The following is a 17,882-nucleotide window of genomic DNA, read 5'->3' on the forward strand; positions in this document are numbered from 1 at the left end:
CAGGACCACAGAGTTGGAGCAGAGCAAAGCAAAAAGAAGCTTTTGGGATAGGGTTGAAGAGGAGCCAGGAGCGGGCACAAGCCCTTCCTGGCAGACTGACCCCTTCTCTGGGACTGCCTATGGCACCTGCTGTCCGACACATGGCTTCTGCCACTGCCCAGCGTGGTGCCAGTGTGACCCAGCTGAGCTCTGTCCACAGGCAGGGCCTCCCTGACGAGCATCAGCGCTGCACTGCAGAAGGAGACAGCCAGAACCTGTTGGAATATCAAGAATGGATTTATTTAAAAAGTGACAATCACGTAGTTCATCTCGTGAAGAGCTCTGCAGCACTGGCAGCCTGGCCTTGGCCCCTGCGCTCACCAAGAGCATGTGGAGTGTGGAATGAGTGGCAGGGAGGCAGCAGCCACAGGGTCCCAGCCCTGACCCAGCCAAGAGGTGACGGAGACGAATAGCTCTGAGAGCAGTAAGGAAGGTGGTGGGTAGCTGAGGAAATGCCTGAGGTACATCCCAGCCTGTGGTGCAGAGCTGCTGTGCAGGCAGGGATGGGCCCCTTGGAGGATGCACGGTTAGAAAAAGTACAAAACCAAGGTCTCTAGAAAATGTTGATTCTCACACAATAGAAAATAGATCTACCTGATTTTGGAAAGAAATTTGGTTTTTAACGTCTAGTGCTGATTGTTCCCCCACGGTGCAGGAAGGGCGACGCCTCTGGCTGTGCACACGCTTGGGGGCTGGTGTGCCTGGAAATCCTGGGAAAGGCCACATGCCGGCCAAGGTCAGGCCTTCTTCATTTCGTTGTGGTGCTCTCGCCGCAGCGCTCGGGGCAGCTTGGGGTTGATGAAGAATCCTTTCAAGAACAAGTCTCGAACAAAATAGGGCAGGTAGCGGTGTATGAAATACATGAGCCCAAGGCCCTGCCCTGGGTAGTAGCGCACAGCTGGGTTGGCAGCCAGGAGCCCGTCCGTGATGCTGTTCACCACTGCGCTCAGGTCCTCCACCGCCACCTTCATGAACTGGATGAACTGGTGGTTGATCTCCTCCACGTAGTCCTCACCATAGGCCTGCAGCAGCTCCCGGGGCAGGCTGGCCAACAGCCGCTGCTTCTGCAGGTTCCAGAAGGCAGGGTCGCACGTCGTCCCTGCAAGGACACAGTCCGCCCGTGAGCTGTGTGGCCCGTCCTCCTCCAGCCCGCCTGCTATGGGTGCCAGCAGCCCAAGTCACCTTCCAGCCTCCTGAGAAGGTCCTGCTGAAGCCCTGGCAAAGATCTGCCATGAGGGAAGCGCAATGGGAGCACCATGGTGGCTCTTGGTAGCCCTGGACTCAACCAGAGGTCTCAGACTGCCTGCAGCAGGGATGGTACTACCATAAATGTGGCTGAGTTGCTTTGACAAGCCCTGCTGGCATAGAATCTGCTGGCAGAACTTGATCCTGACCCTATTTCCCGGAGCTCAATGGCCACAGGATAGCCACTGTTCCCAGAGACATATCTGGAGATGCTCAGAAACTGCATCCCGTCCTGCACCACCAGCTGCTCCTCCCATTGCTCCATCTGCCTCCCTGGAATACCAGCCCTTTGCCTGTGGGCACAGGCAGCCAGCAGGCACCGAACCTCTTACCTGTTTTGTAGTAGCCAGGCAGGATGAGGCTGACTTTGACACCCCAGGGCTGGAGCTCACTGCGGAAGGTGTCCATGAGCAGGCTGAGGGCTGCCTTTGAAGCCCCATAGGCTGCCAGGCAGGGGAAGGGCATGTCACCTGGTAGGAGTGAAGGGATGAGTTAATGATGCTCAAATGGGTGCCTGCATGGCCGGGGGCAGGCAGGGACTGGGGGTTGGCTTCTGAAGGGCTGTGCCTCCAGTCTTTGTACAAGGGGAGGGCTTAGGTTAGTTTTGATGAGAAAACAACTGGAATTAGATTCAAATGAATGTTTTAATGGAGAAAAAAGGGTGGGAAGGGAAGAGGAAACTGGTTTTACCTCCCCATCCAGCCAAAGCTAGGGGTCATCATGCCCAAAGAGGATTAATGTGTTCTAATGGAGAAAAAAAGAGTCAGGGTGGGGGACCCTGGCCAGGGCTGTCATCCATGATGGAGGCGCATGGCAGCCAGGCTTGGGTTGCCCATGCTGTTGTCTGGCAGCCTGTCCCCAGGCCCCATGGCTCCCCATTTCCCTGTGCCCACTGTGGAGCTCAGCAATGCTGCCACCTCATCCTATGGTGCCTGGTGCCAGTCTGATGCAGCTGACTGGGAAAACAGAGGTGCCCGGGGGATGGGAGTCACAGCACACCATGGGGATGCTCTGCTGGGGGTGCCAGGGGTGCCCAGGCTGGTGGGAGGCTGCTCACCTGCAGGGCTGCTCACGGTGACGATGCGGCCGCCGGCGGAGCGGAGCAGGGGTAGCAGCCCCTTGGTGAGCTCCAGAGAGCCGAAGAAATTCACCTCCATGCAGGTGCGAAACTTGCCCAGCGGTGAGAGCTCAGCATCAGCAATGGTGTCGTTGAAGCCAGCATTGTTCACCAGGCCCCAGAGTCCTGCAGGGATGGGATGCTTGAAAAGGTGACCTGAAACAGGACCCCCATCCAGGGGATCCCAGCTGCTCCCCAGGCTCACAGGGGTCCTGCAGAGGAATTGCAGAGTGCCCAAGGACAAGCGCTGTTAGCAGAGGCTGTTGGCACAGGTGCCCATAGGGATGCAGCCCAGTATGGAGACTTGGCACTGCCACGCTAACTGCAAGCTGAGGTGGAGCTGAAAGGGGTCCTGGGGGGCCACCAAGGGCTCTTACCTGTGCTGTTGGTGTGGGCCTGGATGTGCTGCAGGACATGCTGGATGTCATCCGGCTTGGTCAGGTCCATCTGCAGCAGTGTCAGCCTTGATGAGCAGCTCTGGCGCAGCTCCTGGGCACCAGGACTCTGCAGGTCCAGCACGCTGGCGAACACCCGAAACCCCATGGAGTCCAAGTGCTGGGCTGTCGCCTGCCCAAAGCCCGAGTCACATCCTGAAAGAGACAGGAGGAGCCTTTCAGTGGCCAGTGACAGCCACTGTCTGTCCCCAGCCTCCAGAGATCCCCTAGCTCTGCCTCTCCGCCTCCAGGGACCAGCCCCAGGGACCAAAACTCTACCCCAGTATAAGTTCTCCTTGTCTGCGAACCACCTTGCCTTATCATCCTGCTGCAAATCCTGACCCACGAAGACGTGACCTTGCCCTGGGGCATTCGCAGGTTGCGGAGCTGGGGTTTTTTCTCTATTGCGGAAGAAAACATTCCCTTATCTGCAACCCCATCACCCCAAGCGCCTCTCTGATTAAAGGTGCATGTAAACCCTCAGGCACCTGCAAGGCACCAGGACAGCCCAGAGCCCTGCAGCAATGCGGGGTGGGAGCCATAAACTCCCAAAATAGCCTCTAAAAGCTCCATCAAGCACCTTTCAGAGCTGGCATGAGGCTTCGTGGGAGATGCTGCCTTTTGTGGAATGGTTTTCGCCTCCCAGAAGTAGTGGCCAGGAGGCAGAGGACTCTCTGGCCTGGCTGGGGGTAAGGGGATTAAAAAGTGTAGGGGGAAAGGGATTCTGGTCTGCTCCTGCTACCCTGCATCGTTCAGGGGAGCATCTGACCGGGCTGTCCCACTCTGGAGACCACTGGGTTCTCCATGCTGGATCCCAGCCTCATTTCCTCCATCTCGGCTCAAACGGGCACTACAGGTGACAGTCACCCGCAGAGCCACCATCGGGGTGGCTGGGGGACAGCCCGGGTGGGAGCTGGATGTTGCGGGCCGGTGGCCAGGGTGGAGCGGCCGGGATGCAAACAAACAGCTGCAGCAAAGTACAGGCTGTTCCCAGGGCTGATGGCAGCACTGATAGCTCCGTGCCACAGGCACTGCCCAGGCACATTAACCATTAACAGGGGAGTGCTGCAGGGGCAGCCCCATGGCCCTGCACCCTCCTGCCTGGCACCCTTGGGTGCTCCTTGGGACATCCCTGAGAAGGGGCCCTGTGTGGCACCTGGAACCAGCCCGGGATGGATGCAACGGCAGCTCTGGGGACTGTCACCCATGAGATCCCAGCACCCCTCCCACCAGCATCAGGGAGGCACAAGAACTGGCTGCCCACCAGCTTCCATACCCCCAGGCTGGGATCAGGGTACTTCCAGCTCTTCAGGTGCCACCTAAACCATCAGCTCAGCGGCTCTGGGCCAGTCCCCAACTCAGCTTATTGCCGCGTCAGAAACCAATAATTAAGCCTCTGGCCAGAGGCCAGAGTGATAACACACCCCGGAGGTGCTCAGATGGCAGGAAGGGGCTGCAGGGACCTCCCATTCCCATGCAATAGCCAACATCCATCATGGATGTGTGCCAGATTGGCTCAGCATCACCCTGGGGCATTGCCCCCACATCACACCCCCCCCCCCACCCCCGACACCCCAGTGCCACAGGGAATGCTGAAGGTGCTGCCCGTGCAGCACATCCACCTCTCCTCAGGAACAGCTCATGCTGCCAGAAGCCAAACAGATAAGGGGCATTTCACCTTTCCCAGCAGTGCAGGAGAAAACTACAATAAAGATAAGGTTTAAAAATAAAAGTGCTCGTGGCCACAGCCTCACCATAACACAGCTGACAGGACACGGTTACCTGTGCTGCTCCCACACAGCCAGCAAGAAAAGCTTCCAGTTCAAGCATGAAGTTTCCTACCACCACATGAGCCTCAAAACATCCCAAAAACCTGAGAGAGACAGGTTTGCCCAATTGTTTCAGGCAGGTCTGGCAAGGAGGGAGCAAACATGGCCACATGCTGTCCAAGCCAGGGAGGATTTGTTTTGCCTTAGAGGAGCACGGCGGTCAGAGGGTTTGTTTCGGAAGTTCTAATTTATTCACACACACACACCAAAAAAAAACCTCCCAGGAGGCTGGCAGGAGGCCCAGGGCCAGAAGGGTGAGGATGCTCTGGTGTTATTTAAGGTCTCTGACGCTGCTCAGCTTCGCATCTGCTGTGCTCAGGCCTAGCCAAGAGTGCAGGGAGGGACAGTGAAGCCCCTGGGCTCATAACACGTGGCCCCAAAGCAGGGCAGCTAGCCCAGAGCCATGCTTGCTCCCCATGGCCACCAGCACACCAGCTGGCCACGCTGGAACTGGCGCAGGAGCCGTCACCGCTGGTTTGGCCCCACCAGGATCACTGGAGCCGGCCAGTCTGTGCAGCCCCGGCGAGGCTGGCGCTGGGCTCGCCGCCCTCCCAGGATGCTGCATCACGAGGAGATGCCGGCGCCAGTTCCTCCCGCCCCAGCTCCCAGCTCGCCAACTGGTTTTGCAGTTGTGCCGGTGGAAGGGACATGGTCAGACCAAGCACAGGAGAAGATCAGCACAGGGAACGCAGCAGAGGACAGCAGGTGCCATGAAACCCCCCATCGCATCCCCACGGACCCTGGGCCAGCAGATAAAAGCTTTTGCTGCAGCAGGAGCAGAGCAGAGCCCGAATCCAGTTTACAAAATCCAGCAGCGCTCGCTCCGCAGGCTCGGCAAGCCGGGGCAAACTCCCGCACCAGGGGCCGGACGGGGTTTTGCTGGAGCAGGGGGTCAGTGGCAATTCCCAAGGACTTCACAGAAGCTCCACACACTCCAGTGGCTCCCCCAGAAGCAGGACATGCCAGCCTCCACTGGGATTTCAGCATGACAAGCCTTTTGCTTGCTTATCTTAAGCAAGCAAAAAAGTTCGGCCTCCAGCATTGCCATTGGGGTGGCCTCCCACCCACTCAGGGAGTGCAAAGAGGACTGGCCCCACAGCATCGTGCACCCACTGCCCAGAGATGCCCTTCACCAGTGACAGAAGAGCCACCACGGGGCTGTGCCAGCCCGGCAGCTCCCAGCCCACTTGCGCCGCTTGTGCTTCCTCTCCGACAGGAGCCAGCTGAAGCCGCAGTCCCGGTTTGGTGTGGACACGTTTCTTTCAGGTGAGTCAGGCATGGCAGTGCACTAAAGTTTTGCTGTCTCAGGTATTCACCCTGCTCCTGCACCAGCACCAACGTGCTCAAAATCAGCACTGCAAGTTTGCTGAGCAGAGCAGAAATGGGCAATAACACAGCTCTGGCCCAGGAGCTGCCAAAACACAGCCACCCCCTGCCCCTGCACCCACCACAGGCATGGCACGTGATTGAGGGCTGGTGGCACGGGGCTGCAGCACTCATCCTAATGCAACATAGGAGTGGCTTCCCCTCCCAAGATGCGAGCTGTGAGTCCTCAGCCCCGAGCCCCAAGCTGTGCAGCCTCATCCCTGAGCTGTGGAACTGCAATCTGTGCATCTTAATCCCTGAGCTCCAAGCTGAGCATCCTCATCACCAAGCCATGAGCTGTATACATCCTCACCCTCAAGCCCTGAGCTATGTAAATCCTCATCCCTGAAGTACAAGCTGTGCATTCTCATCCCCAAGCCATGAACAATGGGAGAGGAGCAGTGCAGACCTGCAAAACCTCAGCAGTGCAAAGCACAGCTTGACTGAAGAATTTCCGTGGCTGTGAAGATGCCCAGAGCCTGGTGGGTGCCTGGGCACAGCAGCATCTCCCTGGAGCTGCTGCCTCTACAGCCACCCTATCCTGGGCCCCCAGTGTGGAAGCTGAAGAGGGTTTGCTACAGGGCTGAGCATCCCTGTGATGGACCAGCTCCCCCAGCATTACCCTGAGGGTGTGGGCAGTCAGCAGACCCAGGGGCTGCTCCCCAGGCACCTGTCAGCTGGGGGCATCCCTTGAGGATGCTCCATCTTTCACCAGCCAGGCACTTGCCAGCTGGGTTGGGCACCCAGAGGAGCATCATCCCCTCCCCAGCTCTGCAGGCCATTACCTGGGTGCCCCCTGCTGTTCCTCAAATCCCAGGACATCAATCCCACCTCCCACACAGATCTTTAGGGCTGTATGTTCCACCACCCTGTCCAAGATGCCTTGCAAGTTCTTGCAGTGCTGTCACCACTGTCACCAGCGTCCCAGCCCTGGGACAGTGCCAGGCTCAAGGACACCATCAACCAGAGGGGAGCTGGGGTGCCAAGGCCGAATGGATTAACACACTGAGCCTTGTTTCCATAGGCTCAGGCTCAAATCCTGCCTGGGATGCCAAACTAAACATGGCCTTCTGACCCTGACAGGATTCACCACCATCTTGGATCCAGCTTCTCCAGGCACGAGATGGGATTTAGCCAGGCAACCAACACTGCAGGGAGGCTCAGCTGGGCACCTGAGCAGGAACTCATCCAACTCAGCTACTAAGAGTATGTTCATCTCAGCTTCATCCTGGGAGAACGGGCACCTTGTGGTTGAGGAAGCCCAGGGTGAGGTGGCACCAAGCAGGGATGGTGCCAGGGGAGGGGATGACAGTCCCCAAAAGAGACTTGGAAGAGGTCCCTGGTCACTGCAGGTCCAGGCAGGATGAAATGCCCAGAAACACTGCATGGGCAGGGCAAGGCCCTGTGGCCAACACCTCCTGGATGCTGCACACATTTGGAGCAAGAAGCAATAACAGGGTAATGTCAGCCCTGAGCAGGGCAGGGCACAGGGAGGGAGGAAGAGAAAAGCAGGAGCACTTGTGCCCCCAGCAGCTGAGCCAGACATTGGCCACCACCTGCCCACACCTGAGGTCTTGCCAGGGAAGTGGGGCCAGGCAGGGGCACCCACAGCCCTTAACCCATCACAGCTGGTGGCATCACTGTCAACAGGATCAGGAAACCACTCCAGCCAGTGTGTCACACGGTGTCATGGCTTGCCATGTTCCCACTCCCCACAGAGCCCCCCAGGAGCAGCCCACATGCCCAGGCACAGACAGATGGATCTGGGATGGGCTGCTTGTCCTCAGCCCCTGGGCTCAGGAAGCCACAGTGTAATTAAATTAAATTAAAGCCAGGAGATGCCTTCAGGGATGACCCAAATCCCATCCCCAAATCCCCAGCAAGTGGACAGTGCAGGAGCCACCCACTCAAGCAGCTTGGGTGGGCACCCCTGCCTCAGCCTCCTTCCTGGGCAGGACCTGAGCCAGGGATGGCACACACTTACCCTATTCTGCTGAGATCCCCTGCTCCCCCAGGACCCCTCCTGCATGGTACAGCTGGCACATGCACTTGGACAGAGATAGCTCCCATATTCCAAGATAAATAGCCCTATCCACATCCCTCTAGCAGGTTCTATGGGTCTGGTAAGGGTGACACAGACTGTCAGCTCCCCAGGGAGACCCATAACCCATGGCAGAAGGCAGAGCTGGGATGTCCATCACCACAGGGGGTACATGGCTGACCTACCCCCTTCCTGTGCCGGGGACAATAGCCAGATGGTATGAATTACAACAGATTAGCCAAGTGTTTCTGGAGCCTCACACGCCATCACCTCCACCCGGGAAGTTATCTTCCACTTAACAAACCAAGAGAAGGGGAGGAAATCTGATTTTCTGCCTAGACAACCAATGCAACCAGGCAGAGATGACGAGGAGCCCTGAGGCTGCTGTAGATGCGCCCACCTCCTGAATTAAAGCCCATTTCTCAGGAGCTGGTGTAGCAGCATAGGAAACCCAACGGCACAAGACCAGCTGGAAGATAAATCAGTGTCAGGAGTCCACCCCAGCACTGCCACTAAAAGCCACCCAGATGCCTTATTCCCCACCAAAGCTGTGAGTAGCAGATGCTGCCTGCAACCAGTGGCGCTAATGAAGGCAGGAGCTTGTCAGTCCCCTGGGGCAGCCGGGACAGGAATGAGCCCAGACACCTCCCCCTGCACAAGGCCAGTGCCTGGTGGGATATTCGAGGAGGCTGGGATCTGGGAAATAACCAGCCCTGGCACAGCAGTAATGCTGCTGCTTGTGAGGAGCAACCCTGGGCTCATGAGCAGGCAGGGGGGAGGAAGTGTCAGTGGCAGCACCACTGCAGTGCTTCGCAGAAAAAGGCTACAGGAATTTCCTAGAAGCAGCTGCTCACAGCACCCAGTGCTGGACGGCACCTTCCGGCAGCTGCTGTCTCCACTGAGGGGAGATCCTCTCCCAAAAAGGTGTGTCAGGACTCTCACAGACAAGGATTTGAGCTTCCCTCGGGCAGGGATGAGCGAGATAAGACGGCAGTGCTGACATCAGCTGGCACAGCCTCTACATCAGAACTAATCTGGGATGGACTGGGATGGATGTTCCTCCAAGAAGAGGAAGTAGTGAAGAGCTGTGGCGATAACCGGGTTAATAATCACCTTCAGAGGGAACATTGTGAACTGGGAACATGGAGCTGACAAGCTGCTAAAGGCATCCATCAGGAAGAGCTGTCGCTGAGAAGGACATCCATGGCCCAAGGACATCTCAACCAGATCTGTGCCAAGCCAGCACCAGCAACACCAGCCTGGGCTCTTAGACAGGAGGAGGCCAGGTGGGAGCCAGGCTGGAAAGCTGGGATGTGGCACTGGAGATGCAGCACTTGAGATGCTCCCAGAGAACAAAGTGGTGGCAGGAAAGCCATGGGTGAGGCACCTGCTGGGCTGCAAAAGGGCTCTCCAGGGACTCCCAGCAGGCTGGAGAACCACCAGCCAAACCCCATATCCATCTTCCCTATGTGCTAATGAGCAAGGAGAGGCAGGTCATCCCTAAGGTCTGCTACAGGCAGGTCTAAGTCATCCACAAGCAGCAAAGAAGATCAGTTCTTCTATGTGGACCACTATGAGCCATCACCATCCTGGGACCTTTCAGGGAAGGTATTTCTACCCAGGACAGCAAAGCACCAAAGCCACTGCAGGACCAGGAGAATCTGTGGCCACACAGTGGGACAGATCAGCCATGGAAGAGCCCTGAAGTGGCAGGACAGGGTGCCAAACCTCCCCACAGCACTGTGGGCAACTCACAGGTTGATGCCAATAGGGAAAAAGCCGTGCTGAGACAGTGCTGACCAAAGCAGCTCAGAGTTTGTAGCACAAGAATAAGGCTATGGTGGTTTCAATGGAGCTCTACCAGTTCATGGGTATTTTGGTGATTAAATTCTACTTTTCTTGTAAGGCACCATCTCATCACCCTCCTTGTTACAAGAAAAACTCCCACCATGTGCCACAAGTGCAGGCAAGCAAAAAAACTGGTGCAAGCCCTGCCCATCCCAACATCAGGATGGGCTCTGCAGCTGCACCAACTATTTTCTCTTGCAGCTTCCAGATCCATGTGGAGCTTGGGACCCTTTTTTTTTTTTTAGAAACAGAGCAAAACACTTAAGCAAACACCAAGCTACTGCCTGAACTGCTTTTGAAACACACTAAGCTGTTTAAGCCCCCAGGCTCAGAGCTGTACCCCACGTCCACCCCAAGCCACATCAACCCTTTCCATACCCAATTCAAGCTGTCCCATCCTCACCCTCCACCTGCAGCTCTCACCAGGTCTTTAAAGTCAGAGTTTGAGTATCATAAGACTTCTGGTGCATTTTCCCCAAAATGCATGAAGGTGGACTTCCAGGCTGATGTGCTTGGATATAATCATGCTGACCTGGGCAATGCAGCACCCAAATGTGCCCTGCATCTTAGGCAGAGTCCAGCACAGCAGCTGAAGGAGGGGCAGAAGTCCCCACAGGATGGCTGCACACCCAAGGTTAGACCTTATCCCCACCTGGTAACCAGGACCCTGGAGAGGAACAAGCATTGTCATGGCAGATCCTCAGAGAGGGGTGAGGCCCTGGCACAGGTTGGCCAGAGAAGCTGTGGATGCCCCATCCCTGAAAGCATTAAAGGCCAGGGTGGATGTGGCCTGGAGTAACCTGGTCTAGTGAAAGGTGTCCCTGCCCATGGCAGGGGGTTGGAACAAGATGGTCCTTAAGATCCTTTCCAACCCAAACCATTCAGAGATTCTATGATTATAAAAGGCCAGACATTCAAAGCTGCCACAGAAGAGATCAGGGCAGGTACCTCAGCTCACCAGCCCATCCCTCCTCTTCATTCCCAGCCTGCCTTGGAGTCCCCACCATCTGGCTCAACAGGGTCAACCACCCAGCAAGAGGAAGCACCACCACAAAGCCTGTAAAGCCAAAAACTGCTTTTCAAGATTACAGCCTTAGAGCCAGAAAATCCCAGGACAGCACCATGTGTGACAGGGAAGCCAAGTCTCAAGGGGGAAGCTGATAAAGCTCAGGGCCTGGCAGCATTCCAGGGCAGGAGGAAACAGAAGTGATATGTTGCATGGAAGCAGGCACAAGCTCGGACAGAAGAATGGGAATTGGAGATGGTGGATGTGCCACAGTAGCCAGAAGGGAGTGGAGGAGGTAACTGGCATATGCTGGGGAGGTTAAAAGTAAAATGTTCCAAACTATACCTATAGCAATGCACTAACAGTGTGAAGGCAACAGCCTTGGGCATTTTTCACCTTACCATAGAAAGGTTTGGGTTCAAAGGGACCTTAAAGATCATTCACTTCCAACCCCTTTGCCATGGGCAGGGACACCTTTCACTAGCCCATGTTGCTCCAAGCCCCATCCAGCCTGGCCTTGGAGGTTTCATAGCAGTATTTCAGATCCGAGATAGCAGGAGGGACATCAGGTGAAGACGTACAGAAGCCCTGCAGCCTTTCCTCCTAGGGAAAAACCCTACAGCTAGAGAGTTAGACCAGCACTGAAAGAAGACTACAGAGGTAAGGCAAATACTTGCCTAGGTTTGGTGGAAACATCTTAAAGAGCCCACTTCACCCCATCCCTACTCAAACAAAACCCTGGCTGGGCAAGTCTACCACTCCTGTGCTACCAGTAGTAAAAGCAGCAATGGCTCTTCAGTAACCAGATCCCAGCTTGAGGGGAGCTAGACTCAACAGTGGGTAACACAATCCCAGACCTCATTAAAGATGTGCTCATTGGACTAGAGGGCAGCAACTGCCTACACTTCTCTCCTTCAGAAAGCATCCGTTCCCATCTGACAATCTCATTTCAGCAGGGAAGTCTCTGCTTTGTTGCTCTCATGTCCCTGCATAACCCCGAGGGCTAATCAAGTCTGCTTGGGTTTCTCTACCAACTCTGGTCTCCCACAGTATGAAACCTCAATGCGCTTTTCCTCCTAATTAGCTGTGCTCATCATTTTTGATCAGTGGTAATAAAACACCCCACCCCAACAGGTCTGTGTCATTAGCAGGCTTTGAAAGTGCTTTTTTTATAGATAAGTGAGAAAAAGCCAAGCATATCTGTCCACATGCCTGGGGTGAGCAGGGGTGGGCATCTATTTCTGAAGAAACCTCAAAAGGGGAAGAAGAGTCCTAAATCCATGGAGGGCTGCTGACAAAGAAGTGGGAAATCTTCACCCCTGCAAAGAGGAGAGAAAGCAGCTTTCCTGTTCTGCTCCCAAATGCCAGCATTTAACTAGAGTTAAATGTTGCCCTTGGGGTTTTTTTGTTTTAAATATGCCAGGAATTGCTTGTACACAAGAGCTGGAGTTTAGGTGTTTGATTTTGGTCCTGTCCCACCTCAGCTTGGAGGGAGCAGTTGTCTCTGCTGTTAATTTTTAATAGATTCTGGAAAAATCAGAGCAACTTCAGGGAATAAGCTGATTATCAGCCTGCACATAGGGAATCACAGAATGGTTTGGGTTGGCAGGGACCTTAAAGATCACCTAGTCCCAACCCCCCTGCACTCAGCCTGGGGAAAGACCTCAGGTACCTCTGAGCTGGCTCACTAGCTCCAGAAACAGAGTAGAAGTCACCTGTGGAGAACTAAAGCACCTTTACTTGAAGCTCTTCTCATGGTGAGGCTGCTGGCAGGCTCAGCACCAAACACAGGCTGTGACCATGCTGTGCCAATGCTCCAGCCATGCCCTGGCACAGAAGTGCCCATCCCAGACCCAACCCCAAAGCCTTGACCCCCTGAAATCTCTCAATCACCTTGTTTAGCTGGAAAATAGATCTGAGACAATATCAAAGTCCAGACGGGAGCGATGCTGCTCTTTTACCACCGAAAGTCATTTACCTTTGCCGCAGAAAGTGAGTCCCAACATCTGGACTGAATCACTCAGTCCTGCTGTAGTCACCAGATGCTTCCACATCTGTGGAGTCCATGGGAAATGCTGAAGTGCAGCTTGACTATGATCAAGTTGCAAAACCTCTGTTAACCTTGAACATGATCTGAAGCTCTGACCTATTTCAGGCTGTTAATGGGCCATGCGATTGTAATGAGAGCAACCCACCAGGAAAACCATGCTTCCCCTGCAGCAGAAAGGAGAAGAGAGGAGAACAGGGCTGGTTTGGGTCTGGGCAGCCTGACCTGCCAACCAGTTTTGCTCACAGAGATGATTTGTGGGAAGACAGATCAATCCACAGGTGCTCCTGTCTTCATAGGCTGCACCAAGGAGGAGTAAGGATGCAGGAGACACAAGTTATCTCCCTCAGGCAGCAATCCTGATGTTTTAGGTTATTTCAGAGTTAATTCAGGTGCAGCCATCACAGACAGAGCAACAGCTCACTGTTTTCGACTTCTCATTCAAGCTGAATTGCATGAACTGATACCTTGCCACATAACTCCTGTTCTCCCTCTGTTCTGGCAAAGCCCTGCAGGCAGGCAGGGTCTATGGGCTAATTTGCACTTGGTCTTTTCCAAGGATTTGCAGTAAATCGGGCAACTGGCTACTGTCCAAAGAACCACCCCAAGCAGTCACACATGGCAGAGCTACACAACAGCAAGAAGCTTGCACTGCTCCAGCTGCACAGTGGAGCCCCGGGATGCTCCCTGCCACCCCCTCACCACCTCCAAGCACCATACCCAGTTGTGTTGGGTGGCTTGCATGGACTCAGTGAATTTCACAGGCATCCTCTAAGATCACAGGGACCAAATGATGGTCTAGGCTCATATCTAAACTGACCCAGTCAAAGCCAAAGCTTGCACTGAAGTGCTGTCAGCATGGATCTGGAGAGGCTGAGCAACCGCAGTTCATAACCTCCCTCCAAGGCTGCTTTTGCAGACCATCACCCTTGCACAGGTTCTGCTTTTAGTATCAATTCCTGATGGGAAAGAGTATGGAATGCAAGACCGCTCCTCTGCTCACACGGCTCTGAGGAGTCCGGTGGCCCTAAGGACACCCAATTAGTGCCACTGCAGATTTGGGAAGAGGAGCTCCCAGTGAGCCACTGGCACCACTGGCCCATGGGTGCCAACCAGCAGCACAGCACCACGGGTTGCCCTGTCACACACCATGGAGAGGAATCTGGTGCCTTGCAGTTTCCTGGTGCCAGATCAGCCTCAGGTCAGGCAGCTGCCCATACCCAGGCTGCCCACACCACAGGCATGTTGGGGTCCCATGTTTGGCCAAAGCCTATGCCAGGCATGGGCTCATTTTTAAGGCAGGGTCAGGCTAAGCACAACACACCAAGGGAGGCACAGAGATGGCTGCTGTCTCCCTCCCATCCTGGACTGGAGCAGCTGATCTCCACTCCCCTTCTCATCCCCACCATCCTCCTGGGGCTGACCCCTCCCACCCCCCCATTGCACAGGAGGGTATTCTCCTCCCTGCAAACAGCTGTGACCTCCTCTAGGAAGACAGGATTAAGGCTTTCCTCAACCCCTGCCCCCAGCCAGGCTGCATCCACTGGAGCCATGCTCCTGGAGAAGCTGGACCACTGGGATGAAGAACAAGAGCTCCAAGGTTGCAGTCCCAGACAAACATATCCCTGCAGGGACAAGCAACCACCTACTTTGCTAGCCCAGGGGATGCACCATGGAAGAGAACAGCATTCCTTGCTCCCCTCTGGCAGCAGGCAGCTGCCCATTCCTGCTCCAGCCAAGCCACAGTCCCACGTGCAACAGCCGAAATGCAAACCTGCAACAGATGGGAAACGCCACAACTTTCCAGTCCCTGCTGCTACCACAGGGTCAGCAGCTTCGCTCTGCAGCAGCTCCACAGCTGCTCAGCTATTTTCCCACTGAGCTGCACAGTTAGTTTTCCTTCACTCCCTCCCATAAACTAAGTTTTATTTAGCCAGCAATGTCCGGACTAGCACATGGGGCTGGAGCATCACACACAGAGCTCAACTTAGGGTTGTTCCCAGGGAGAGTGGGCAGCTGGAAGTGCTGTGACACATCGACTGGGAGATAAAACAGCACCGTAGCCACATTTCATTGCTCCAGATAAGCATCACTGAACCTGATACAAGATTAAGACAGCAGCCAAGAAGTGCATACAAGGAAATCATGCCCAAAGCTTTTCAGACTGAGGCTTGCAGTACTCTACAGCTGGCATCAGGAAGGATTTTGTGGCATTTCTCATCTGACCTGCAGAGTCCAGCACAATATACAGAGCAGCAGAAGCGTTGTCCCTGACCTCACACACCTTCACAGATGCCCAGCATCCCCAGATATCCAACTCCATGCTTCTCACTCTGCTGGACTTTGCTTCCCATTGGCAAGAGGAGGAAGGCCAGAGCTGATCCTCTGATCCCCACCCCGGCTGCTCCCACAGGAGACACCAGCAGCGACTCAATACCTAGTTGCCAGGAGGTGTCTGGAATTAATCCACCAAAGTATCAGGCTAATTACCATGCAGATACTCAAGTGAGGGATGCCATTCCCAGCAGAGGAGCCCTTGCATCTGCCCCTTGGCAGGCACCTGGTGGAGCAGCAGTACAGAAACACATCCCGCACCACAGGCTGCGCCTCGAACCTGTAAAACCACAAAGTATTTACGGCGAAGAGCAAACACACCAGAACTGCAGAGGTGTCACCTCAACACACCGGGGTAAGAACACCTTGTTCCAGCCACTGACTCACTAATTATACAGGCAATGCCAGAGAGCCAGGGCTGCCAGAGCTGGTGTGCCACAGGGCACCTCTGAGTACACGGCTATCAGACCTGTCCTCCCCAGGCAGCCCTGCCCCAACAGGGCTTTGACCTTCACTCAGTTGAATCATTCATTCATCCACCGCCTTGCTCCTTCAATCGTCTTCCTCCAGAGGGGCTTCCCTGTACTTCCCACCAATGCCACAGAGCCCTTCAAGCTGGAAGGAGGAAAGAGCTCCTGCCTCAATTTTTTAGGAAACATAAATCCCCTTCTCCCACTTGGGAGTCTCCAAGCTCAGCCCAGGCATTCCCACCAGGATGCAGGCTCCTGTCCTTGGGAGCACCACTAAGGTTGTGCCCACAAGTTTCCCTCTCCTCTGCATCCATGCAGAGCCAGCAGCACCTTCCGAGCACACCTGCAGCAAAATCCACCCCAGCTCCAGCACCTCCTCCTCACCCTTCTACTGCCATCGCCTCACAGCAAAGCACTGCCGAGCCCAGCTCTCTTCATCATCCTACAGTTCCCCTGCCAGGCAGAAGGAGTGGGGAAAGCATTTGTATACCAAGATATCCTAAAGAGATTCAGTACCAAGACAGAGCTGTGCAAATGCTGAGAACACAGCACATGCCCTGTGTAGCCACCTTCCCCATGGAGGAGCTCTGGGCCAGGCAGCCCAACAAAGGGGAGTGGGCAGCATTTCCCAAGGAGAACCACACAGTGGGAGGAACAGCCTCACTTGCCCTCAGCAGCTCCCAGGACAGAGCTCCGGATGAAGCAGTGATGCTCAGCCCTGGGTAGCCAGCTCTGTTGCAGCCTCTAGAGAGGCCACAAGTAGCTTTCCAAGAACAAGTACAGCTTCAGAGCAGAGGAGAGGGTAGCCTTTGGGCCAGCCAAGGGGGTCACAAGCCAGCACTCTAGCTCTATCCCATACAATCTTGGGGCTTCCAGACGAAGCAGCTCTCGACATCGTGCTGCAACTGGTACTCAATACTCGAGGGGCCAATACAACTCCCTGCTTCGGGGGCAAGTACAGCCTGACCAGTTCTGCTTGGACGTGGAGGAGGATGAGGGATGCGCTGGCAGCAGCGGCTGGTCCCCAGCGGGACCGCGCTGCCAGCATCGTCCCGGTGCCTGCGGGACACCCCACTCCGTTCCCCGCCGAGCCCAGGCGCTGCCGTCGGGGCGTCGAGGCCGTGTCCCCGCACTCACCTGTGACAAGGACGGCTCTGCCCGCCACCGGCAGCAGCCCGCGGGGCGCCGCCCGCCACAGCAGCAGCCCGGCGGCGGCGGCGGCCAGGGCCAGCCCCAGGGGCAGCGGCAGCCAGGCGCGGCATAGGCTCTGCAGCGCGGCCAGCAGCGCCAGCGGCAGCACCAGCCCCCGGCCCAGCGGCGGCCCCAGCCCCCGGCCCGGGCCCGGCCCCGGCGCCCGCCGCGCCGCCCGCAGCGCCAGGCTGCCGGCCAGCACCGCCCACAGCGCGCCGTGCGCCCAGCGCTCCAGCCCCGGCTCCATCCCGGTCCCAATCCCGGGCCCGGCACGGCCCCGCCGCTGCCGCTCGCCCGCCCCACCGCGCCCGTTTATACCCGCCCGGCGGGGGAGCGAGGCGGGGCGGGACCGGCCGCCGCCAATGGGAGACTGGCGGGACGGGAGTGCCGGGCACCGGGAGCCGCCGGGACACCGGGACACCGGCACTGGCACCCGCGGCCGGGCGGGGGGGAAGGCGGAGCGCCTTGGTACCCATGACTCGTCCCAGCTCGGCTCGGTGTGGTTTGGCGTGGCGCGGCGCAGCACGGCTCGGGACATCATGCCGCCTTGGTAGGCACGGCTCAGCAAGGCTCGGCTCTGCGCGGCTCGGCTTGGCATAGCTTGGCTTGACTTAGTCCTGCTCAGGATATTGTGCTGCCTAGGTAGGTGCGCTCAGCATGGCTCAGCCTGACATGTCTCAGCTCAGCCCAGCTCGGGACATGATGCCACCTGGGTAGGCAGAGCTCAGCTCGTCTCAGCTCTGCTCGGGACGTTGTGCCACCTCAATAGGCACGGCTCACCTCGAGTCAGCACAGCTTAGATTGGCTCAGCCCTGCTCAGGACATTATGCCACCTAAAAAAGCATGATTCAGCTTGGTCCAGCTTGGCACAGCTCAGCTCAGGACAGCTCAGGACACCACGCTACCTAGATATGCA

General features: G+C 56.3%; 1 protein-coding gene across 1 annotated transcript; it reads right to left on the reverse strand.

The window, feature by feature from the left end:
- Nucleotides 1-257: 257 nt before the first annotated feature.
- Nucleotides 258-17,383, reverse strand: HSD11B2 (hydroxysteroid 11-beta dehydrogenase 2). Its single transcript, XM_071567267.1, has 5 exons — nucleotides 16,913-17,383; nucleotides 2,779-2,991; nucleotides 2,342-2,527; nucleotides 1,617-1,754; nucleotides 258-1,138 (listed from the first exon to the last, which is right to left on the reverse strand). Exons 1-5 carry the CDS (start codon nucleotides 17,211-17,213, stop codon nucleotides 777-779), a joined length of 1,200 nt encoding a protein of 399 aa, XP_071423368.1. The 5' UTR covers nucleotides 17,214-17,383; the 3' UTR covers nucleotides 258-776.
- Nucleotides 17,384-17,882: the final 499 nt, after the last annotated feature.

This window comes from Pithys albifrons, chromosome 12 (genome assembly GCF_047495875.1).
Source record: "Pithys albifrons albifrons isolate INPA30051 chromosome 12, PitAlb_v1, whole genome shotgun sequence".
NCBI classification, from domain to species: domain Eukaryota; kingdom Metazoa; phylum Chordata; class Aves; order Passeriformes; family Thamnophilidae; genus Pithys; species Pithys albifrons.